This window comes from Erythrolamprus reginae, chromosome 1, assembly GCF_031021105.1.
Source record: "Erythrolamprus reginae isolate rEryReg1 chromosome 1, rEryReg1.hap1, whole genome shotgun sequence".
NCBI classification, from domain to species: domain Eukaryota; kingdom Metazoa; phylum Chordata; class Lepidosauria; order Squamata; family Dipsadidae; genus Erythrolamprus; species Erythrolamprus reginae.
The window spans coordinates 359,298,930-359,324,511 of NC_091950.1; the positions used below are offsets into that span (position 1 = coordinate 359,298,930).

At 40.7% G+C, this 25,582-nt stretch overlaps 1 protein-coding gene across 2 annotated transcripts in view; it reads left to right on the forward strand.

Moving 5' to 3' along the window:
* The first annotated feature begins 8,100 nt into the window (after positions 1–8,100).
* Positions 8,101–25,582, forward strand: part of TP53BP2 (tumor protein p53 binding protein 2) — a 72,201-nt gene continuing 54,719 nt past the window's right edge. Inside the window, exon 1 of one of the 2 annotated variants that reach the window (XM_070734351.1) lies at positions 8,101–8,413. In XM_070734351.1, the coding sequence (XP_070590452.1) occupies positions 8,387–8,413 (27 nt within the window). In that variant the 5' untranslated portion in view covers positions 8,101–8,386. The other variant, XM_070734353.1, reaches the window with a different exon arrangement.

Sequence of the window (25,582 nt, forward strand, 5' to 3'; positions counted from 1 at the left end):
ATTCACCACTGTATTAGAAGCTTAATTAAAAGATAACCTGAGCAACAGTGAACAAATAATTAGTGTAAAAGGAACATACAAGTAATTGTTTCTAATCAGTCCATCCAATCTCTTACATTGTTGCTCTTCTGTTATAACCCAGTTTCTAGATTTAATATTAGGAGGATATGATCTATTATCTGATAATGGAGCTGATGAGCTGGTCTAAACAAAAAACATAGATTTATTCACAAGGCAACCCACAGCTATATCTACACAAATTCACCATGGTTATCAGCCCAATTGCAGCCAATTAACTCAATTTTCTGAATTTGCATGGTACAAAGTCATTAAGTATGAGCACAAAAATTAGATTTGAAATCAATGTATTATACTAAAATCAGTTAATTTATGGTTCGTGGAAAAAAAAAGTAAATAAATCATGAGTTTGAAGTTGAGCAGTGGGGGTGCCTTCTTTATCACTGCACCAACCATCTCCACCTAAAAGCCTTCAGCTTCTCCTTCAGGGTTCTATCTAACTGGCAAAACCAGGTTTTAAGACTCTTCCTGCAAGCCAGAAGATGGGGTGGAGTTCATGTCCAGAAACAAGATGTTTTAAAAATGGATGCCATGGCAGAAAATGCTCCTCTCTTGGATCCTACCAGCCAAAATTTCTTGATTGATGAGATTCTCAGTAGGCCCCTTCTGCCAGCAGAGGTGGGGTGGATTGGTCCTACTGGAGAAAGATGGATTACTCAGATATCTTGAATCTATGTCACAAAGGGCTTTAATAATAATTTAATAATAATTTATTAGATTTGTATGCCGCCCCTCTCCGAAGACTCCAAAGATAATAACCCACACATTGAACTGCACATAGAAGCAAATTGGCAACCAGTACAGCTCACATTAACAATGAAACATATGCCACATTCTGGAACAATTGAAGCTTCTGAATACTCTTCAAGGTCACCCCTATTGCTTTGCAATAATGCAAACAGGAGAAGATCAGGGCACGAGTGACTGAGTGCAAGGCCTCATGACCAAAAAAGGGTACATCTCCTGCACAATGCAAAATTGTGCAAAGGCTCTCCTAGCCCTGACTGCCAGGCCTAGGAGTAGTGGAATACTATCATAAGTTTAGGAGCCCCTTCCCCAAGGTTGCACACCAGGCCCGTCTGGAGTAGTGCAATACCATCCACACAGCGGTGGGCTACGAGCCGGAACACTAAATTGCACTCACCACCGCAGCTCGTAAGTTCTTGTGGGCTCAGCGCGATTTTGCTGCTGCACCTGTGGTGCGCCTGTGTTTCGGCGAGGTTTTACCTGCGGCTCCGAGCCTGATTTTGCTACTTCCACAGGTGCAGCAAAATCATGCTGGTCCCACAAGAACCTACGAGCCACGACGGCGAGCACAATTTAGCATTCCAGCTTATAGCCACCGTTGCATCCACAACTAAAGATGATAAACTTCCAGATCTTAAGGCTCCACATACCCAGAGCCACTCTGTCTTAACAGGGTTCAGCTGATGTCTCTTCTCCCCTATCCAGGCCCCTAAAGCCTCCAGTCATTGTGATCACCAGGTAAGAAGAAGAAAAGCGGAGAGGGGCGGCATACAAATTTAATAAATAAAATAAAATAAAAGCTGAATATCATCAGTGATATCTCCACTCCACTGGCAAAAGAATACCCTATGCAGTTAGACTTACAATCCTAGGTTTAAAAAGCTTAGAACTATATTGCCTTAAACATGACCTAAACATAGCCCATAAAATCATCTGCTACAACGTCCTTCCTGTCAAAAAACAGCTTCAACCACAACAACACATGAGCACACAACAGATATAAACTTAAAATAAACCGCTTTAAACTCATCTGCAGGAAAGATGATTTTAGTAATCGAGTAGTTGATGCATAGGACTCACTACCTGACTCTGTAGTATCATCATCTAACCCCCAAAACTTTACCCTTAGACTATCCACTGTTGACCTCTCCCAATTCCGAAGAGGTCAGTAAGGGGCATGCATAAGTGCACCAGCGTGCCTTCCGTCCCCTGTCCTAATGTTTCTCTTTTACTAGTATCATGTACTGTATATAAATATTATATCTTTGTATACCACAAATACGTACTTGACAAAAGAAATAAATTTTAAAAAGTAAAAAATAGATATCTCGTCCAATGGTGTTGGATGATCTCACCTGGTGACTTCATCTAGAATATTAAAAAGGAGTTAAGAAAACACTGAGCTCTGTGGTGTCCTACAAAAGAACTAGACTTCTCATCCCCTATCTACCTATTGGAACCAACTGCGAAGAAATGAACCAAGGTTCTACAACAATGTATCACTTAGTCCCAAATCCCACAGTCGGTCCAGAAGAATACCATGGTTGATGGTATCCAAAGCCAAACCACACCAAAAAGGACAAGGATGGATACACTACCCCATCCCACTCTTGCCAGAGATTATTGACAAACATGACCAATATCATTTCTACCCCATATCTGTTTCATTCAGGACCCTGCGGAGCTATAATGCAATTGCTATTTTTCACCACCTTCTCTAAAAATGGGAGGTAAGAGATTGGTTGAATGTTGTACGCTAGGGTTGGGTCTGATGTTGGCTTCTTAAGGAGGAGGTGGACTATGGGTGCCAGGAACATCACCTCCTGCAACGATGTATTTAATCACCCACCCAGAAATCTAACCTTAGTGGAAGCTTTCACTAACCAGGAGAGAGAGGGCTCTAATAAGCAAGTTGGTCTGGCTGACAGCCAGAAGGACCCTGCTCACTTCCTCAGGTTAAACAGGATCAAACTCTTCCCAATTAACAGATCAATCCTGTTCCTGGACATGTCTAATAAACTTACTTGACACTTGGACTCCAGCCAAGAGCAAATCTGAGTGATTTTATCCATCAGGTATTGCAGAAACTCTTCCATGCAGCCCTGAAGTAAATCATCTGAGCCTTTCTTTATTTTTGTAGCCTAGCTGTCCCTAAGACAGACAGCTAGATACCAAACCATTCAAATCATTAATGATAATCAAAATTTCAGTACTTTAAATTGAGCCAAAAATTAATTGGCAACTAATGCAACTGGCATAACTTAGGGCTATAATATATATATTAATTATGCATATGCATCAGAAGAGGATCAAGAAAAGTGACACCAGAGATATCTTTATGCAAATGAGGTAAACTATGCATTTTGTATATCATATGAGCTGCACTAATTACAAAATGTATGTTGTTTATATGATGCACATGGCATCACTGTGGGATAAACAATGTGGTACTGTAATACTGCATCTGTGGTACTACTAGACTCCTACCAAACTCGTAGTGACTACATAATGGCATTTATAGTATTATCAGACTGCTGTTGACAATATTCTAAATCAAATGCAATCTCCCAACATTGAAAAGGCTATTTAATTTATACATGAAGTGGAAGCTACATAGAAAATGTAGTTTTGCCCATAACCATCAATTTAAATTTGTGTGAATGGAAAGTGGGTTTCTTAATCCAAATAATAATCTGCAGAAAAGTATTTTCAACATTCCTGAGTGGATCATGTGATTTGAAGGAATGATGTTTTAATCCTTTGTGGCCACTTGTGTAATGATTTCACAATAACGCCTACTGCATGGGATAGTCCCACCTATTGGGACTGTTAAGAACCATATAAATGTAACATAATAATGCTTAGTATCCTAAAAGTAAATCTACAATTTTTTAAAAAACCTCTCAATAACCAAACAATTATTGCAACACCAAAACTTAAAGCAATTAATCAAACTATTAATAGGACATTGCTAAATAATTATAGGATTATAGTTAGAATTATAGTCCAAAATACAGCCTGAATTAAAATTCTTGGTAGCATTTTTAAAAGAATACTGTAGAGTTTATATATTATTATAGAACTAATAATACCGGTCATCCCTATCCATAGCAATTTTAGTGTGCATTGCATGAGAAGGAAATGGTTAGATCTAACATTTCAGACCTGCTGGTTTTAAGTTGCCAGCAAGTATAGAATATTATTTGATCCTTCTCCAAACTGAAACAATTCTGGCAACATAAAAAAGTAATCAAAAGTACATGGCTAAACCGAGGCACATAATGAGATTTGTATTTGCTGCACACTCCTGAAGGGTTAGATTTCTAGTGGAAAGCAGAAATTTTTAAAAAGGACACATCTCAGCTTTTGTTGGCAATAAAAAATTAGTAATCTATCAAATTCTTACTGAATTTTTGATGAGCAGGACTGTTAAAAGTATAGCAACACTATTATGTCATCGCTGGTGTTTTTCATTGGCTAACTAAGCTCAACAGTGTCTCTTAGCAACATGTTGGAACAGCAAACAGTACAATTAACTCTTTCATACTTATTATATAAGCTTCACTTCAGGTTTATTTTAGAATTACAAATACATTTTTCCCTTCTCAGTTGTGGCAATGATGAAAGAAAACACTTCAAAATAGCAACTTCAGTATTAAGATATAATTATTAGTGTAACAAATGAGATTACTAGAACAACTAATTTGAAAATCCACAGCTGGCAATTCCAAACTAACCTGGAAAGATGGGACAAACTCCAATCTGTTATTTTAAACAATTTTCCCATGGACCAACTAGTCTAAGATTGCTTTTTAATACAATTATTAGCATATTTCTCAAGCAAATAGAGTTTTATGAAAAGTTATACATTTTAGTGAATTACAGCTGTCTTATACAGTTCACAAATGTTATGCTTTTTAATAAAATGAGTTAGTCTGAAAAGATTGTACTAGACTTTTCCTGATGTTTGATTATCATAAATCTGTCTCTCATCCTACAACAGAATTGTGTCATTTGTAGTTAATAAAAATGTAAAAATTATATTAAACTCTAAGAATATTAGGGGCTTGATGGAGAAAGTTGATGAAGAACAAATACAGCTTTTGTAGAGTCTCTGATTCCCAAAATGCCTTCTATATATTTAAAAATAAAATACAGTATTCATCATACATGCTCTTACCCATTTTGGTTTTATGTATCATAAATACAATATTAATTCACTAACATTTAAGTGATATAGTTTTAGTATTACTTGGGCAGTATGCTGCATGCTAAAAGTATACAAGCTAAGCTCCAAATCAATAAATGGTCCCTTAAAGCTATTAGAACAGTCCAGATCTCAGAATTTTCACATTGTCAATTTGATGGAAGTAAACATAGAGGCAATAGTAATATCAACAGCACTTAACATGTTAACTAAGCTTAATGTTTAATTAAATCAACTTTCATTTTGTCTTTGTCATACCTGCCACTTTGTCCTAGCTCAGCTACTTTGTGGACTGTGGGTACAGTACAGCAGTGTTTCCCAACCTTGGCAACTTGAAGATATTTGGACTTCAACTCCCAGAATTCCCCAGCCAGTGGATGCTGGCTGGGGAATTCTGGGAGTTGAAGTCCAGATATCTTCAAGTTGCCAAGGTTGGGAAACACTGCAGTACAGTATGTCTTTTAAATGCTATATATTGTCTTCAATCTTCTCCACATCATTTGCTCATCCCACTTTATCTATTTATAGTTTCTAAGTTATTGATTTAGACAAGCACGTTCTAAATTAATTTTAAATGAATTTTAATTTTTCCAGCATGGTTTTGCTTCTTCCATGGCAGATTATGTTAGTTGAATATGAATAGGGTATAAATTCTAAATGGTTTGATGCTTAATATCACAATGGATTTTTGAAAAAGAAGTAAAAGCGCAATCTTATACTTAGTCCTTTGAAAAAAAAATCCACTAAATTCAATATAACTGTTTTTTTTTAACAAGAACCATATTATTAAATACATAAAATAAACTGAATATGAAGAGAGATTCAGAAATAATATACAATGTTAAAAATAAATGAGATCTTTGATCTTTGAAGCTTCTAATTACTTGTTACTTGTAACTGGTTTTGTACGTCTTTCATATGAGTCACTTAATCTTATTATGTAGTGATTCTGTTCAGTGCTTTGTTATGATGTAATTGCATTTACTAAGTTTAGAGAACATTTGAAAATAAAGGAATCATCCTGTAGTCTACAAGGGTTTATTTCATAACCAAAAAGAGTAACAATGTGAAAGAAAAAACAAATATATATCAACAATTATAATACTATAAACCTATATAGAAAATAAATATCTTTCACTGGTATTTTAACTGTTAATTCTTCTCCCGGATTAGTTTTATAGCATTTATATAGCTGCCCATCTCAAATAGTGATGTTGGGTGGCATACAGGGGTGGGCTACTGCCCGGACGGAGGGAGAACACAGTGAGGTAGTGAAAACGGAGCTCCACCCCATAGAAACATAGAAGATTGACGGCAAAAAAAGACCTCATGGTCCATCTAGTCTGCCCTTATACTGTTTCCTGTATTTTATTTTAGGATGGATATATGTTTACCTCAGGCATGTTTAAATTCAGTTACTGTGGATTGACCAACCACATCTGCTGGAAGTTTGTTCCAAGCATCTACTATTCTTTTAGTAAAATAATATTTTCTCACATTGCTTTTGATCTTTCCCACAACTAACCTCACATTGTGCCCCTTTGTTCTTGTGTTCACTTTCCTATTATTAACACTTCCCTCCTGAACCTTATTTAACCCTTTAACATACTGTATTTAAATGTTTCAATTACTGTATATCCCCCCTTTCCCTTCGGTCCAGTGTTTCCCAACCTTGGCAACTTGAAGATATTTGGACTTCAACTCCCAGAATTCCCCAGCCACCGAATGCCAAGTTTGGGAAACACTGCTCCAGACTATACAGATTGAGTTCATTAAGTCTTTCCTGATAAATTTTGTGCTTAAGATCTTCTACCGTTTTTGCAGCCCGTCTTTGGACCCATTCAATTTTATTTTGTCCAATATACAATGAGGGTTTTAGTGGGGGTATATATATATATATAGACACACACACATAGAAAAATACATGATGAAGGTTATAGAGGAAATACTGATAGTAAAATATATCTAAGAAAGAATAGAAAAGAAGATATAGTAATAGAACATATCAATGAAAGAATAGAAGAAGAAATATAGGAATAGAAGAAAGGTATAGGAGATATAGGAGAGCAATAGGACAGGAGACAGAAGGCACTCTAGTGCACTTGTACTCGCCCTTACTGACCTCATAGGAATCTGGATAGGTCAACTGTAGATAATCTAAGGGTTAAGTGTTGGGGGTTTGGGAATGACACTGTGAAGTCCGGTAATGAGTTCCACGCTTCGACAACTCGGTTACTGAAGTCATATTTTTTACAGTCAAGTTTGGAGCGCTTAATATTAAGTTTAAATCTGTTGTGTGCTCTTGTGTTGTTGCGGTTGAAGCTGAAGTAGTCGCCGACAGGCAAGACGTTGCAGCATATGGTCTTGTGGGCACTACTTAGATCTTGTTTAAGGCGTCTTAGTTCTAGGCTTTCTAGGCCCAGGATTGAAAGTCTAGTCTCGTAGGGCATTCTGTTTCGAGTGGATGAGTGAAGGGCTCTTCTAGTGAAGTATCTTTGGACATTTTCAAGGGTGTTAATGTCTGAGATGGGTTCCAAACAGATGAGCTGTATTCGAGGATGGGTCTGGCAAAAGTTTTGTAAGCTCTGATAAGTAGTGAGAGATTGCCAGAGCAGAAGCTACATAGGATTAGGTTTACAACTCTTGAAACCTTCTTGGCTATGTTGTTGCAGTGGGCTTCTTCTATAGAATTTAACAAATCTCGATCTCGAAAAATAAACAGCTACACTAGCCAAAACAAACATTGTTCTATTTAAGGCAAAAGAAAGAGTGCAATTGCCCCCAGAAGGATCAAGCAAGATAAAGGGCCGAATACTTGTGGTTACTTATGAGCTACCCCTTCGGGCAGCCCTGGAGAGCCCAAGTAAAGAGTATCCCTGATCCTACTCCAAGCAACGTTTCAGAGAAGGTGGAAAGCGACGCTGTTCCGAAACTAATGACGGGAATTTCGCCTTAGGCCCCGGGGCACTAATTCTCCTCCACCCCTGAGTTGAGGAGAGAGGAGCTTCCCGGAGCTCTGCCCAGCCCAATTTAGGGGTGGGGACTCAGGCGGGGCTCCACTCCTCGCCGAGCCAGCGGGGGGAATAGTTTCGGAGTGGGCTCGAGGGCCGCGGTCGCCTGGGCTGAGGCAAGCAGACCGCCGAGAGGCTTCGACGAGACAAAGCGCGGAGCGGCGTGAGCAGCGGGAGAGGGGAGGGGGGGCGGCTTTGCGGGAAGCGCAGACCGGGCAAGCGCACGGAAAAACGTCGCCAATCCGGACCGCCTCTTGGCAACAGGTTCCTAGGGAAAGACGGCAGGCCGCTCCGCCTCCCCAGGCCCCAGTCATTGGTCCCGGAACCCGCACCACCCGCCTCGATGCGGTTCGGAGCCAAGATGATGCCGGTAAGTCTACGCGAATCTGTGTAAGGTGTGTATATTGAGGAGGGGGCAGGGTGGAAGAAGGCGCCCCTTTTCCTGGAGGGTTAGCACGACCCCCCCGGGTCGCCGTCGTTTCGGTTCGCGGTGCCAGGCAGGCTTACGGCTGCCGCCGCTCCTCCTCCCTCCCTCCCTTCTCTTCAGCAACTTCACACAGTCGGGATATTTATTGGGGGAAAAGTTCGACGCCGAGAGGTTAGTGCGGAAACGTTGCGTTAGGGTCGCCGCATTCTTTCTAAGTGCCTTGGGAGCAGCGCTTAGGAAGAGGGTCGGTGGCCGTTCGGATAATTTAAGATGGGGAAGGCTCGGGAGAAGGCAAATGGAGCCGCTCGTTCCTGCTTCTCGCAACCTTTGAGGAAATGGAGAAAAAGAATCAAGAACGCTTTTCCTAATCTGACTCCATACATTTCTACAGGTCTTGCTCCAAAGAGAGAGCTTCCCAGCATCTAAAGTCAGAGAAACATACAAACATAGAAGATTGACGGCAGAAAAAGACCTCATAGTCCATCTAGTTTGCCCTTATCCAGGGGTCCCCAAACTTGGCAACTTTAAGACTTGTGGACTTCAATTCCCAGAATTCTCCAGCCAGCATAGCTGGCTGGAGAATTCTGGGAGTTAAAGTCCTCAAATCTTAAAGTTGCCAAGTTTGAAGATCTCTGCCTTATACTATTTCCTGTATTTTATCTTAGGATGTGTGTATGTTTATCTGCTGGAAGTTTGTTCCAAGCATCTACTACTCTTTCTGTAAAATAATATTTTCTCATGTTGCTTCTGATCTTTCCCCCAACTAACCTCAGATTGTGCGCCCTGGTGCTTGTGTTCACTTTCCTATTAAAAAAACTTCCCTCCAGAACCTTATTTAACCCTTTAGCATATTTAAACGTTTCGATCATATCCTCCCTTTCCCTTCTGTCCTCCAGACTATACAGATTGAATTCATTAAGTCTTTCTTGATAAGTTTCTTAGATGAGATGTTTCTTATAAGCAAAATATATGTTGTAAACAAGATCAGCCGCCCCCAGTCCTCGGAGTGGGGCAGCATATGTCCAATCAAATAAATAAACAAATAAATAAGATTTATTAGGACTGGTTTACAGCTGTTGAATCAGCAACTGATGTAGCTAGCTGCAGAAGAGGGAAGTGTGACTTTAGGTTAGGTTAGCAGAAGCAATGTTTTTTTTCCAAATCATGGGAAGTAATGATTTGTGTTTTTCAGACCACATCTTGTTTATTGTGTTCAGTCCTGGGCACATTTTAGGGATGATTCAGACACACTTAGGACAAGTTCAAAGAAAGGCAATTTGGATGATGAAAGGGCTAGAAGCTATATAGCCTGTTAAGGGAGATTAAGGAAATGGGGGAAGCTTAGCTTTGAGAAAAGGCAATTAATTCGAGGTGTTTATGTAGAAAATATAGAAACATTGACAAAAATAAGATTGGCCCCCATTCTTTATCTTTCGGAGTAAGGAATGAAATAAAGCTACAGGAATGGATATTCAAACTTGATATTAGAAAACAGCTTGTAATTGTAATAGTAAAAATATTTAGCAGTAAGATTACCAAAGAGATGGGCAGTTGCCATTCTTTGGCTGGGTTCAGGTAGAACTTAGGTAATCATTAATTGTGTTTTAAATTTGAAATCCTGTACTAAGCAGACAGTTGAACTAGTGACCTCAATATTTTCTTTCATCTATATGATTCCATAAGATGTGCCCATAATATGAACAATTACATACCGTAGTTTCTTTTCTAAAAGTTTTGTCATGTTTCTTGGTACATAGTTTTGTTTTTGTATTGTTCTAATGTAAGAGTAAAAAGAATCACCATGATAATTTTAAGTTTACAAGAATAATGAACTCTCTTCTCGGTTATAGTTACGTTATATACTGAACTTCTAATTAATCAATTATTTTAGTCTTGCATGTTTTAAGGAGTGTGGATGAAATGGAAAACAGGTTTCACATTTTAGAGGGTCTGTTGAACAATTTTGGAATTAGCTACAGGTCAGCAGAAGTCAAATATGGAATGCTGTGGTACCTCTGAATTTATGGCAGACCATGAATTATTTGTGCAGCAGCTCAAGTGTCTCCCAGGTTTCTTCTGTGTTTCCTTCTCCTCTTTAGCTCCTCTTTCTACTGATGTCCTAGCATGACACTTCCCACTGCCTCCCTGTCTTCTAGGGCTTGGTTCACCATAATTATATCTAACTTGAGAATGGTATCTGAGAATGCTATGCTGTGAATCACACCCTTATGCTTTATAAATTATTATTTTAAGTTAACTTTTTAAATAAATATGTTGTAGCAATTTGTTATTTATTCAGTAAAACAAATAATAGCTTAGCACAATATATGTACCCCACTGGAAACATCTGTAAATGAATTATCACTGCTTTCTTCTAGGAAAATGTTTGTTTTACCTTTTGACATAAAGCCCTTAGATTCCTTGGAGTTCTGTCCAACTTGTAATGAAGGCTAATTTATTTATTTATTTATTAATTATTTAGATTTGTATGCCGCCCCTCTCTGTGAACTCGGGGCGGCTCACAGCAGAAATATAAACAATCGTACAAATCCAAATAGCTTCAATGAATTTAAATATTTAAAATAGTTTAAAAAAGAACCCCACTATATTAACAAACACACACACACACAAACATACCATACATAAATTGTACGTGGCCGGGGGAGGTGTTTCAGTTCCCCCATGCCTGACGACAAAGGTGGGTTTTAAGAACTTTACGGAAGGCAGGGAGAGTAGGGGCAGTTCTAATCTCCGGGGGGGAGTTGGTTCCAGATAGCCGTGGCCGCCACAGAGAAGGCTCTTCCCCTGGGGCCCGCCAACTGACATTGTTTAGTTGACGGGACCCGGAGAAGGCCCACTCTGTGGGACCTAATCGGTCGCTGGGATTCGTGCGGCAGGAGGCAGTCTCGGAGATATTCTGGTCCGATGCCATGAAGGGCTTTAAAGGTCATAACCAACACTTTGAATTGTGACTGGAAATTGATCGGCAGCCAATGCAGACTGCGGAGTGATGGTGAAACATGGGCGTACCTAGGTAAGCCCATGACTGCTCTCGCAGCTGCATTATGCACGATCTGAAGTTTCCGAACACTTTTCAAAGGTAGCCCCATGTAGAGAGCATTACAGTAGTCGAACCTCGAGGTGATGAGGGCGTGAGTGACTGTGAGCAATGAGTCCCGGTCCAGATAGGGCCGCAACTGGTGCACCAGGCGAACCTGGGCAAACGCCCCCCTCGCCACAGCTGAGAGATGGTTTTCTAATGTGAGCTGTGGATCGAAGAGGACGCCCTGGACGTCTACTAGCTGTAAACTCCAGCAAAGTTGCTTTTCTGTCTTGTGTTTTTTATATCCTGCTTCCTTAGGGCTAGAATGTTTTTACATTTAAAAATAAAGAAAATAGTAGTGGCTTCTGCAAATGTTATCAATCTTCCATTGAGTGAAAGAGGGTATGTTGTGTTGGACTAGCACATCTGATTTCTCTCAGCAAACTCTTATTAAAATACTATTGAAAATTTGCATTAATGAAATAACCACATTAGGGACTTTCGGTAGTCAGTATTTTGTGGGACATAATTTCATGCTGCACTAATAGATAAATATCGTAACTGGAAATATATTTTAAGTGATCTTGGTTATTCTTTTATATTTCATATTTCTAAATTATTTTTTTATTCATTATTAGAAAGGCTAAAGGCAGTAACTATTGAAAGGAGATAAATGCTTCCTTTGATGATGGTATAATAATATAATTAATGCTTTAGCAGAAAACATCAAGAAGAATCTATATCATTGAAGTATCTAATAATAGAGTATTATTATATGGCGCTTTGAAAAATGAATAAACGTAATAGTGTGTCTTAAAAGAGTACAGTATCATAATTAAAGTAAGCAAGTGGTTCTGTTGCCTTAAAAGGCCTTTCTTATTAAGTAACCTTTTGTTTTTAAGGAAAATTTCCTCAAATAATTTAACATTAGTTCATAGTAACAGATATTTGTTATTAAAAGTCATAATTATTAAAATCTAGATTTTCCTCATTTTTAAATAATAAGTTGGATCCAGAGTTAGCCCTCAGGAGTGGACCTAATTGTTTTAATCTGATGTTACTTATCAGTAACAATCTAATGCCATATAAAGTTGCTATGAATGGTAGAGAACCATATTGTACAGCGTGCTTCAGATTTTTTTTTTACTTTATTATCAGATTTCATCTTGGTATATAGATTTGCTTTTGTGTTGTTCAAATACAAGAGTAAAAAGAACCATGATAATTCTAGGTTTGCAAGAATAAACTCTGTTCATGGTCATATTTACATTATATACTGAACTACTAATTCATCAATTATTTTAGTTTATTTTCAATGGGTTTTCTCTGGGCCAATGTATAGAGCAGTGATGGCGAACCTTTTTTGGTTCGGGTGCCAAAAGGGTGTGTGTGTGTGTGTGTTAGCATGCACACACGTGGCCACACCCTTTTCTCCCCCCACTAATGTGCATACCCCACCTGCGCTGCCCGCGCACATACCCATGGGCCTTACTGAAGCTCAGTACATGAAAAAAATGCCCAAACAGGCAACCCGGAAGTTTGGGAAAATTTATATTGATTTGATTTTGATTTGATTTGATTTGATTTCCGCCTCTCTCTGGAGACTCGGAGCGGCTCACAACAGCAAAACAGTACAAATCCAAAACAATTTAAAACCCTTAATATAAAAAGCAATCATACATCCCATATAAACCATGCATAAAGCAGAAACGGTCCAGGGGAATCAATTTCCCCATGCCTGATGACAGAGGTGGGTTTTAAGGAGTTTGCGAAAGGTAAGGAGGGTGGGGGCAATCCTAATCTCTGGGGGGGAGTTGATTCCAGAGGGTCGGGGCCGCCACAGAGAAGGCTCTTCCCCTGGGTCCTGCCAGATGACATTGTTTCATCGATGGGACCCGGAGAAGGCCAACTCTGTGGGACCTGACGTCCGTTGCCGTTGTGCTGTTTTTTGCATTCTGGAGGGTTCAGAGAAGCTTCTGAAAGCTCCAGAGTGCAAAAAACAGCACAATGGGCAAACCGGAAGTTTGGAAAACGCACAACGACAAACTGGAAGTGTGTTTTTCAAACTTCTGATTTGTCCCTTGGGTGATTTTTTTTTGCTTCTGGGGCTTCAGGGAAGCTGATATTTAACCCTTGGGAAAGGGAAAAACGGCCCTTCCCAAGGCTAAGTATCAGCTCCATATGCACTGGAGCTGACACAGGACAAAGTCTCGCATGCCACCTGTGGCACGTATACCATAGGATTGCCATCACGGGTATAGAGTATGTTTTGTAATTGCTTGTGGCTATAACACTATTAATAGAGGGTTGCTAAAATATTAATTACTGGATAATCAATTTCGCAATTACTTATTTATATCCTATCCTCCAAGGGGCTCTTATACAGTGAATGTCTCTGTGTGTTTATACATGTGCATATGTGTGTATTTCTTCACAATGACCTTGGGATATTGGGACTATTTTCTTCACCAGTAAAAGATAATGGTTCGCCCAAGGTCCTTGGTTGCTTTTATAGTTTATGGGTTATTTGATCCTAAATCTCTCTGGACAAGTCAGACATTCTGTGGCTCTGTCTTCTAAATACAAAAGACACTTTTTGGGGGGGCCAAACTTAAGGAAGTCTATGCAATTTTAAAAAAATAGGAATGCCTACATGGAAGATCCAACAGGAAGTCAAATATTTAGAGAGCTGAATAGTTAAAAGTGTTTGTGTGGAAATATATTCTGATTAATGATGTTAAGGAAGCATTTTTAAACTCAAGTGATTTTTAATCTTGTTGAAACAAAAATAAATAGAGAAAGGCAAACAAGTATTGTCCACTAGTAGAAACCAAACAAGTCATACAATCCACCTCCAACAAACATATGGTAAATCATATAATACGGTATAGCGTAATACAGCCTATGAAGATATGGAGTAATCAAAAATTCACACTCTTTCATATATGTGCATTAGATGTAGTATAACGCCAGTGATGGGCTAAAACACAATTAAAAAATCTAGTTTTTCTACCTCTAAATATTTTTGCCTTGATAGAAGAAATACAATATTAGATTTTAATATTTGATAACATACCACAGTATGTAATTATAAAAGAAAAAAATTATGTGAAAGACAATGCATTTCCAGATATGATGTGACTATTTCAGGAAATAAATTTTTCATGTTTATTGTTGTTATAGATCTTAAAAGCACAAATACCATATTTTTTGGACTATAAGACATACCAGAATTTAAGATGCACCTTAGTTTCCCGGGAGGAAAACAAGGAAAAAAGGCTTTTACCTCCCAGCAATTTTCCAAATCTCTCCCAATTTGCCTACTTGCAACTAATTTCAGTTTTACTTTAGCACCTAGCAAATCAGCTGAGAGTCAGGAAGCTGATAATAAGTTGCTTGGCTTACCAGTCTCTGTTCTGTTTGCTGCAAGGAGGTAAATTTCTGGGATGCAGTGGCCAAAGGGTGGGGGGGGATGGGGGGGAATAAAAGGGAGCTACATTTGGTGTATAAGATGTACCCAAGTTTTCACTTTCTTTTTGGGGTGTGTGTGTGTATCTTATACTTTAAAAAATGGTAACTTGGTGCTTTGTAACTGGAACAAAATCACCTATGGATGATGATTATGTTATTGATAATATGTTATTAATTTTCCCTCACATTGAAGGAAGAGTCCAGGCTGGGTTAATCTAGCCCAGGGGTAGGCAAAGTTGGCTTTTGTATGACAAGTGGACTTCAACTCCCAGATTTCCTGAGCTAGCATGAATGGCTCCAGAATTCTGGGAGTTGAAGTCCACAAGTCATAGAAGAGCCAACTTTGCCTACCCCTGCTCTAGCCCCATAGCTTTATGGACAGGGTCAGTGATGGCGAACCTTTTTTTCCTTGGGTGCTGTCACACATGTGTGAAGGCCCACACCCATAATTCAAAATGGCCTCCCCCACCCCTCCAGAGGCCCTCTGGAGCCTGGGTAGGGTGAAAAATGGGCCTACCAGGCCTACTGGCAGTCAAGAAAAGGATCATTTCCAGCCTCCAAGAGGGCCTCTGGGGAGGCAGGGAAGACCGTTTTCGCCTTTCCTGGGAAACCCTCTGGAGTTTGGGGAGGAGGGAAAATGGGCCTATCAGGCCTACTAGAAGTCTATAAACTGGCTGTTTCCAGCCTCTGGAGGCTCCAGGGAAGCCTGCTAGACCCAAAACAGGGCACGGAGGTGGTTGTGCGTGAATTAGAGCACACATGCGTGGGGGTGGGGTAGTGTATGGGTTGTGTGTGTGAGTACATAGGGCGTAGGGGGCATTGAATTATGGATGTGGGCACACGTGCACACCTTATTGCAAGCATGCATGTTGCTTTCAGCACCCAAAGAAAAAAGTTTCACCATCACTGGTCTAGCCTATTGCTCTGAGATGTTTTGTAGTCCTCATTATACTAATCACACGATTGTTTATTTATTTAATATGTCAAGATGTTTTAAGTACTGCCACCATGTTAGCCAATAGATTTCTGAATACCTTGAACATTAAATAGATGAAACACTTGATTGTCTGCACAACTGGACTTTCTAATGCTCTTCTGCAATTTGTATGTCATGAAAAAGTGCATGGAAATTTGGAGGACCTTATTCAGTGTTGTTGATATTTACATTTTGATTTGGAGGGTATAATTTGCCAAAGCTGGATCCAGGCAGCTTCTATTAATCTTTTCTTTGCTGTTGCTTTTATCCTTGTTTTGGCAATATTTCTGTGTCCCAGTGTAGGTCTTTTGTACTGCAATCTCATGTGTTTTCTGAAAATGAGACCCCTGGGAAACAGTAGTATTGTATATGCATTCTGCCGCTGAATGGAAGCCATGCCTATTAGTGCTTTTTGTAGACTCTAATGTGTTGGTGATAAAAGTTCTGGCAGTTCTACTCTAAACACATCTGTTTGGGAAAAAAAACGTATTGAAAATGGCTACTGTCCAAAGAATAATCCATAAAGATGCAAATTGATATTCAAATTAAGGGTAGTCTAAAACAGGGGTCCTCAACCTGTGGGCCTTGAGGGGTTTGCAACCAGGCTGCGGAAATGGCTGGCAAGGGCTCCCAGGCACATCCTCACTTGCACGATTAGTGGGTGAGCGTGTCTTCCATCTAAGTGAATGGCAGTCCCATGCACGCCACTCACACAAATAGAGCTGAGAATGCATCCTCTTGGCTATCAATAAAAAAGGTTGTGGGGACAATTGATGTATTTGCAGTAGGGCTGATAAGTCCTGTTTAAGTAACTTGTCCTAAAATTATTTTTCTCCCTGTTGGATTTATTCTAAACTGTGATTTATGAAATGGATGATTGCAAGGGACTTTGTGTAGTGCACCTTACTATTTAAAATGTAAAATAAATATTCCTGCTTAGAGAGGCAAGTGAATGAACTTTAAAAGATTGATATTACTTGACCAACTTAAGCTTACATAACTGCTCTTTATCCTGTTTAAAATCTTTAAAAAATGAATAGTACCTCAACAGAGTATAATAATTTATGTTGTTTAACAGTTCTTTGTGTAGAGAAAATTGTAAGAGTTGTTTTAGACACATATTAACTCACCTGTTAATGTTAAATTGTTCACAAAGGCATTGTTTTTTCAAATGAATGTTAGTACGACTTATAATTTTCTTTAAGATAAGATTCTTGATTTCTTTTATATTAATTGTTGGAAGGTCTATTACTAAATTCAAATTTGTTACTGATGTACCTGAGGAAGAGGCTGAGGAAGAGGCTAAAATTGATCTCATGAATTTATTCTGAACCACTTCTAATTCTTCTATTTTACTGATACAGTACTTCAAATTGAGGTCCTATATGTTAATGGTGAGTTTCTTTTGCCCTGGAAGATTTTGGGTATATCACAGCCAATGTTCTTGCTGATGCTATATTTTTTCCATGATATTGTTTCAATAAACTGATTACCCAAACACTTTGCTAGATCTGTCTCCTTACCACCTAGTGTCCATCTCATCTTTATGGCTTTTTAGCAAATACTATATATCTTGGTTTTGGAATAATTTACCTGTGAGTACTTCTAGTACTTCTAGAGTGCCTGACAAATACTATCAGAATTGTCATTTCAATTAATGTAAACGTAAGTACCATGTTGTATAGTAATATAGGGACCTTTCTACTTCCAGTTAACAAAATAAAAAGGGAAGGATTAAATTTTTTTTAAAGCATTTAGTTTATAAAATAAATTAAATAAATAAATAAATTAAAAAATAGATAAGACATACGTATAACATAGAAACAAGTACAGTGGTACTTCTACTTACGAACTTAATTTGTTCCATGACCAGGTTCTTAAATAGAAAAGTTTGTAAGAAGAAGCAATTTTTCCCATAGGAATCAATGTAAAAGCAAATAATGCGTGCGATTGGGGAAACTATAGGAAGGGTGGAGGCCCTGTTTCCTCCCAGGAGATTCCTAGAGAGGTCCCATGGAGACTTCTCCCCACCTTTTCCAGCCCTGTTTCTTCCTAGGAGATTCCTAGAGAGGCCCCACAGAGGCTCCTCCCTGCCTTTTCCGATCCTGTTTCCTCCCAGGAGATTCCTAGAGAGGCTCCACAGAGGCTTCTCCCCACCTTTTCTGACCCTGTTTCCTCCCAGGAGATTCCTAGAGAGGCCCCACAGAGGCTTCTCCCTGCCTTTCCCAGTTACAGTTTCGGAGGCTCAGGTTTGTAAGTGGAAAATGGTTCTTGAGAAGAGGCAAAAAAATCTCGAGCACCCAATTCTTATTTAGGAACATTTAGAAACATTCGTAAGTAGAGGCGTTCATAGGTAGAGGTACATGAGGAATCTTCTAGTATACATGTTTAAATTCCAATAGTTCTTACTCCAGTGTTCATCTTAAAATACAAAGAACAAAATTATACATGCATATATAGAATAAAATAGAATAGAATTTTTATTGGCCAAGTGTGATTGGACACACAAGGAATTTGTCTTGGTGCATATGTTCTCAACGTACATAAAATAAATATACTTTTGTCAAGAATCATGTGGTACAACACTTAATGATTGTCATAGGAGTCAAATAAGCAACGAGGAAGCAATATTAATAAAAATCTTAGGATATAAGCAACAAGTTACAGTCATACAGTCAACATGGGAGGAAATGGGTGATAGGAATGATGAGAAAAACTAGTAGAATAGAAGTGCAGATTTAGTAGAATGTATGTATACATATATCTATTTACACCATTCTCGGGTTCCTTTTAATTTACAATCCTGGTGATCTTTTTTCCTCACCAATAATATAATTTATTCCAGGTTTCAAAGTATTCAGTTTCATTTTTTTCTTTCAATTCTAACAGCCTATCAATCTCCATGCACGATAGTATTTTATATAGAAGTTCCTCCTCTGTAGGTATATTTTTGTTCTTCCACTTTTGAGCAAAAGCTAGCCTTGCAGTGGTCAAAATATGTAGCATTAAATATGTTGTGCTTTTGTCATATTTGTCTGTTGTTGTCCCTAGTAAAAAGAGCTCTGGTTTAATTCTATATTTATTTTCAATATCTCTTTTAGCCATTGCTTTATTGTTGTCCAGAATTACCTTGTCTTTTGGCACTTCCACCACATGTGATAGTATGTAGTGGGTAGCAACTTACACTTCCAAAAAATTTGCGTTAAATGTGTGCCCATTTTGACTAACCTCATTGGTGGGAAGTGCCACCTATAAAACATCTTATAAAGGTTTACTTTAAATGAAGTAGCTAAGGTTAGTTTCTGGTTTTTATGTCAGAGATCTTCTCATTTGTTTAAATCAATATTATATCTGAAATCCTTACACCACGTTATAGTTTCTTTAACTCGCTCTTCGTATAAAGCTTGTTCCAGCAAATACTGCTGGATTTTTTAAATTGTCTTGTCTTCTGGCCCTGAAAGTAGTTTGTCTAATTTATTTATTTATTTATTTATTTATTTATTTATTTTGTCCAATACACAATGAGGGGTTTAGTGGGTATATATCTATATACACATAGTAAAATACATGAAGAAGGTTATAGAGGAGATACTCATAGTAAAATATATCTAAGAAGGAATAGAAAAGAAGATATAGTAATAGAACATATCAACGAAAGAATAGAAAAAGAGATATAGGAATAGAAGAAAGGTATAGGAGATACAGGAGAACAATAGAACAAGGGACGGAAGGCACTCTAGTGCACTTGTACTCGCCCCTTACTGACCTCTTAGGAATCTGGATAGGTCAACTGTAGATAATCTAAGGGTAAAGTGTTGGGGGTTTGGGGATGACACTATGGAGTCCAGTAATGAGTTCCATGCTTCGACAACTCGGTTACTGAAGTCATATTTTTTTTACAATCAAATTTGGAGCGCTTAATATTAAGTTTAAATCTGTTGTGTGCTCTTGTGTTGTTGTGGTTGAAGCTGAAGTAGTCGCCGACAGGTAGGACGTTGCAGCATATGATCTTGTAGGCAATACTTAGATCTTGTTTAAGGCGTCTTAGTTCTAAGCTTTCTAGGCCCAGGATTGAAAGTCTAGTCTCGTAGGGTATGGTGGATACTTTTTGTGGCTTCCATCTGCTTTGTTAACCCAATTGAATTAGTCTAGTTTAAAAGAAAACAATCTACTTCCTGCTGACTAATATAGATGAATATTTAATAACACAAGTTGTATTGTTTGCTGTGGCCACAAGGAAGGTATCAAAGCAGTTTCAAACAGTGTGCTTATATCAGAGGATGTATCATTGTTGCAATTTTATATGAAATAGATGTATATACTATGCAACTTTGTACTTCAGAGAAATAGATATACTGTAGTCATATCTGGACTTCACAAAATCAGATTTTATTAGTAGGCAGTGATGAGTAATATTTCATGAAAAATGAAGCTGCTGGGGAAAAAAATTCAGGATGTGTGAAAATTCTTAATAAAAGGAGTTACTAAAAATTTCAAGAAGGAAAAGCAGTATGAAGTAGTAATAGAAACAATGTATCTGCACAAACCAATCTCTGTGAAATGCCAAATATAAAAATACATATGCAGAAGTAGAAAGAAAGCTCAATCAACAATTAAGAACACAAATAGTTTGGAATTCTGAAAATAGTGTCAGCAAAAGTTCAAAATGAGATTTTATTGCTGAGAGATGCTATGAACCACACTCATTTAGATACACACTCATAGCAAAAAGAGCTGAGTCAATCTATTATATGTGCAGTGAAAGCAACAAAACAGTCACATTTACAGGAATAAACATGGTTATGAATGAGTATGAGTGTGATGGTTGGGGTGGGTGGGAATATGGTATGGATGGGATGAGTGACAGTAGTATGAGTGACAGAATTGGCCCACCTGACGCTCGGGAGGCAGGGGAGGAAGGGGCATTGATCTCTGGGGTGGCAGAGGGCCGGAATATCCCTGTGTTGCTGGGGAGAGGCAGATATGGCGGGGGTCACAGAGTTAGCCGTTCCAGGGGAACGAGAGACCGTTGCTTAATAACGGTCCCTTGTTCCAACTCTGTGAGCCCAATCTTGGGTACTGGTGATGAGTGTAACTCTGGCCCTGGACTCAGGTTGCTGCTGCTTAATGCCAGGTCGGTGGTAAATAAAGCTCTCCTCATCCGGGATTTGATCCTGGATGAGGAGGCCGACCTGGCATGTATTACTGAAACCTGGCTGGGCCCGGAGGGAGGTGTTCCTCTCTCCGAAATTTGCCCAGCTGGGTTTCAGATATGGCATCAACCTCGACCCCAGGGAAGGGGGGGAGGAGTGGCTATTATAGCCAGGGAGAGCCTTTGCCTACGTGGACTCATTGCTCCGGAAATTGCGGGTTGCGAGTCACTCTTGATGAGGTTGGACTTAGGGGTTCAGGTGGGCTTATTTCTCACGTACCTGCCTCCCAGCTACGTGTCAAAAGCCCTGCCTGTGCTACTCGAGGAGGTAGCCGGGTTGGCGGTGGAGTTCCCCAGACTTATTGTCTTGGGGGACTTCAACCTGCCGTCACTCGGCGAAACCTCGGGGTTGGCACAGGAGTTCATGGCCACCATGACAGCCATGGACCTGACTCAAGTAGTACGGGGTCCAACTCATGAGGGGGAGCACGCACCTGACATGGTATTCCATTCCGAGCAACTGAGCAATGGTCTGAGACTAAGGGGCTTAGAAGCAGTGCCTTTGTCATGGTCAGACCATTTTCTACTACGGCTTGACTTCCTGGCTCCAATCCTTCCCCGCAGGGAGGCGGAACCAATGAAGATGTTCCGCCCCAGACGCCTAATGGATCCAGAGGGTTTCCAGACGGCGCTTGGGGTTATTCCATAGGCACTCATCCACAGTTCGGCAGAGTCTCTTGCGGAGGCCTGGAATACGGCTGCTGCGGAGGCTCTCGACCGGATTGCGCCTTTGCGACCTCTCCGTGGCGCTAGACCCCGTAGAGCTCCATGGTTCAACGAGGAGCTCCGGGAGTTGAAACGCCAAAAGAGACGTCTAGAGAAGCGATGGAGGAAGAGTAGGTCTGAATCTGATCGAACACTTGTAAGAGCTTTTATTAAGACTTACAAAGTGGCGCTCAAGGCGGCAAGATGCGCGTACCATGCCGCCTTGATTGCATCAGCGGAATCCCGCCCGGCCGCTCTGTTTAGGGTGACCCGCTCCCTTCTTAACCAGGGGGGAGTTGGGGAGCCCTTGCAGAGTAGTGCCGAGGAGTTTAACACGTTTTTCGCTGATAAAGTCGCTCAGATCCGGGCCGACCTCGACTCCAATTGTAAAACAGAGTCGACTGACAACGAGTCAGTCGAGGTGACTGGGGCACGTACTTGTCCACCTGTCTGGGAAGAGTTTGATCTGGTGACACCTGATGAAGTGGACAAGGCCATTGGAGCTGTGAGTTCCGCCACCTGTTTACTGGATCCGTGTCCCTCCTGGTTGGTCTCGGCCAGCAGGGAGGTGACACGGAGCTGGGCCCAGGAGATTACCAACGCTTCCTTGGGGAGGGGAGTTTTTCCATCACTCTATAAAGAAGCGCTTGTGCGCCCCCTCCTCAAGAAGCCTTCCCTGGACCCAGCAGTACTTAACAACTATCGTCCAGTCTCCAACCTTCCCTTCATGGGGAAGGTTGTCGAGAAGGTGGTGGCACTCCAGCTCCAGCGGTCCTTGGAAGAAGCCGATTATCTAGGTCCCCAGCAGTCGGGCTTCAGGCCCGGTTACAGCACGGAAACCGCTTTGGTCGCGTTGATGGATGATCTCTGGCGGGCCCGGGACAGGGGTTTATCCTCTGTCCTGGTGCTCCTCGATCTCTCAGCGGCTTTCGATACCATCGACCATGGTATCCTTCTGCACCGGTTGGAGGGGTTGGGGGTGGGAGGCACTGTGCTTCAGTGGTTCTCCTCCTACCTCTCTGGCCGGTCGCAGTCGGTGTTAGTGGGGGGGTCAGAGGTCGACTCCGAGGTCTCTCCCTTGTGGAGTACCCCAGGGGTCGGTCCTCTCCCCCTTGCTATTTAACATCTACATGAAACCGCTGGGTGAGATCATCCAAGGACATGGGGTGAGGTATCATCAATATGCCGATGATACCCAGCTTTACATCTCCACCCCATGCCCAGTCAACGAAGCGGTGGAAGTGATGTGCCGGTGCCTGGAGGCTGTTGGGGCCTGGATGGGTGTCAACAGACTCAAGCTCAACCCGGATAAGACGGAGTGGCTGTGGGTTTTGCCTCCCAAGGACAATCCCATCTGTCCGTCCATTACCCTGGGGGGGGAATCATTGACCCCCTCAGAGAGGGTCCGCAACTTGGGCGTCCTCCTCGATCCACAGCTGACATTAGAGAACCACCTTTCGGCTGTGGCGAGGGGGGCGTTTGCCCAGGTTCGCCTGGTGCACCAGTTGCGGCCCTATCTGGACCGGGACTCATTACTCACAGTCACTCATGCCCTCATCACCTCGAGGTTCGACTACTGTAATGCTCTCTACATGGGGCTACCTTTGAAAAGTGTTCGGAAACTTCAGATCGTGCAGAATGCAGCTGCGAGAGCAGTCATGGGCTTACCCAGGTATGCCCATGTTTCACCATCACTCCGCAGTCTGCATTGGCTGCCGATCAGTTTCCGGTCACAATTCAAAGTGTTGGTTATGACCTTTAAAGCCCTTCATGGCACTGGACCAGAATATCTCCGAGACCGCCTTCTGCCGCACGAATCCCAGCGACCGATTCGGTCCCACAGAGTGGGCCTCCTCCGGGTCCCGTCAACTAAACAATGCCGGTTGGCGGGCCCCAGGGGGAGAGCCTTCTCTGTGGCGGCACCGGCCCTCTGGAACCAACTCCCCCCGGAGATCAGAACTGCCCCTACTCTTCCTGCCTTCCGTAAACTCCTCAAAACCCACCTTTGCCGTCAGGCATGGGGAAACTAAATATCTCCCCCTGGGCACGTTGAAGTTATATATGGTATGCCTGTATGTGTGTATGTTAGTATTGGGGATTTTCTTAAACTTATAATATTTTAATTAATTGGATTGTATTGGATTGTTTTTCACTTGTTGTGAGCCGCCCCGAGTCTTCGGAGAGGGGCGGCATACAAATCCAAATAATAAATAAATAAATAATAATATTCAAGTGTTATCAGTTTTATTCTTCTCCAACTAAGAAGACATGTATTCCATTAAGTAATTGTGAAAAGCAGAATGCAGAAGTTATTCCCAGTCGGCCAGGCAGTAGTTTTTCTTTTGATACTATAGAAATGAAAGTTGGAGTTTGAAAAAAACAGAATAAAAAGACTAATGGCACTTTGAACTTCAGTGTTGGAGAAGACTCCAAGAAAAATGAGTCAAGAAAAGAAACAGATTATAGAACATATACAGTAAATCCGGAGTTATCACTTGAGCCACAAATGATCTAGCTCAAGTTGTCACATTTGAATATACAGTGGAACCCCGACATAAGAGCTGCTCTACTTAAGAGCAACTCGAGATAAGAGCTGGGAGGGGAGAGATATTTTTGTTCTACTTACAAGCCCAAATTCGAGATACAAGCGCCAAGGAGCTGTCTCCTGAAGCCAAACGCTAACTTCCGCGTTCGGCTTCAGGAGACAGCTGCGAAGCGGCACGCGTGTTTTAAAAGGTTGCAGCCGGCCTGGGGGGCTCGGGGGGGTGCTTGCAGCTTTCTTTCTTGCTCTTTTTCTTTCTCTCTTTTACCTTCCCTTCCTCTATTTCTTCTTTTCTTTCTCCTTCCCACCTTCTTCCCTCCCTCCCTCCCTTCACTCATTCCTCTCTTACTCTCCCCTTTCATAAGTTTCCTTGCTTCCTTCCTCTGTTCCTGTCCCTTCCCTCTTTCCTTCCTTCCTTCCCACCCTCCATCCATTCATTCACCCATTCCTCTCTTGATCGCTTAAAGCCGGTCCCTGGTGCAAAAAGGGTTGGGGACCTCTGTCCTACAGGATTGGGTGGCAGAGAAGTTGAACATATGTAAATTTAAAAGTTTAAGAAAGTTTACAAGTTAAGTGAAAGAAACTTCATTATTCATTTATATGTACATGTACATTTCTTCATTAAAAACATGTCTTTCTGCATAATTTAGACTAACTTTGTGAGTTTTTTGAGGGCTGGAACCAATTAAAATTATTTACATTAATTCCTATGGGGAAAAGTCGTTCGAGATAAGAGCTGCTCGACTTAAGAGCCCAGGTCCGGAACGAATTAAACTCGTATCTCGAGGTACCACTGTATTATGCAAAGACCCAGTTCTCTGGAGAAACCATAATACTGGAAAAGATGGGAAGAGAATATTAAGATTGGGATGATAAGTATACTGGAAAACAGTATACTTATCATCCATATACTTATGGCCAGTTGGACAGGGCCAGTTTGACCAGTTCGAGATGCTATTCCAAAAGGTGGGTGCCATAGGCTCTCTTTTTAATATCCATAAGTTGACATCCACTAATAAATGGGACCAAGAATATACCTCCCTTATTAGATCTAATGGGATCTAAATGGGACAGAGAGATCTAGCTAGAGAGAGTGAGACCCTCAAATAATTCTCAAAGACGTGATATGACAATTAGATACACACATAGCATATTTGAAATTT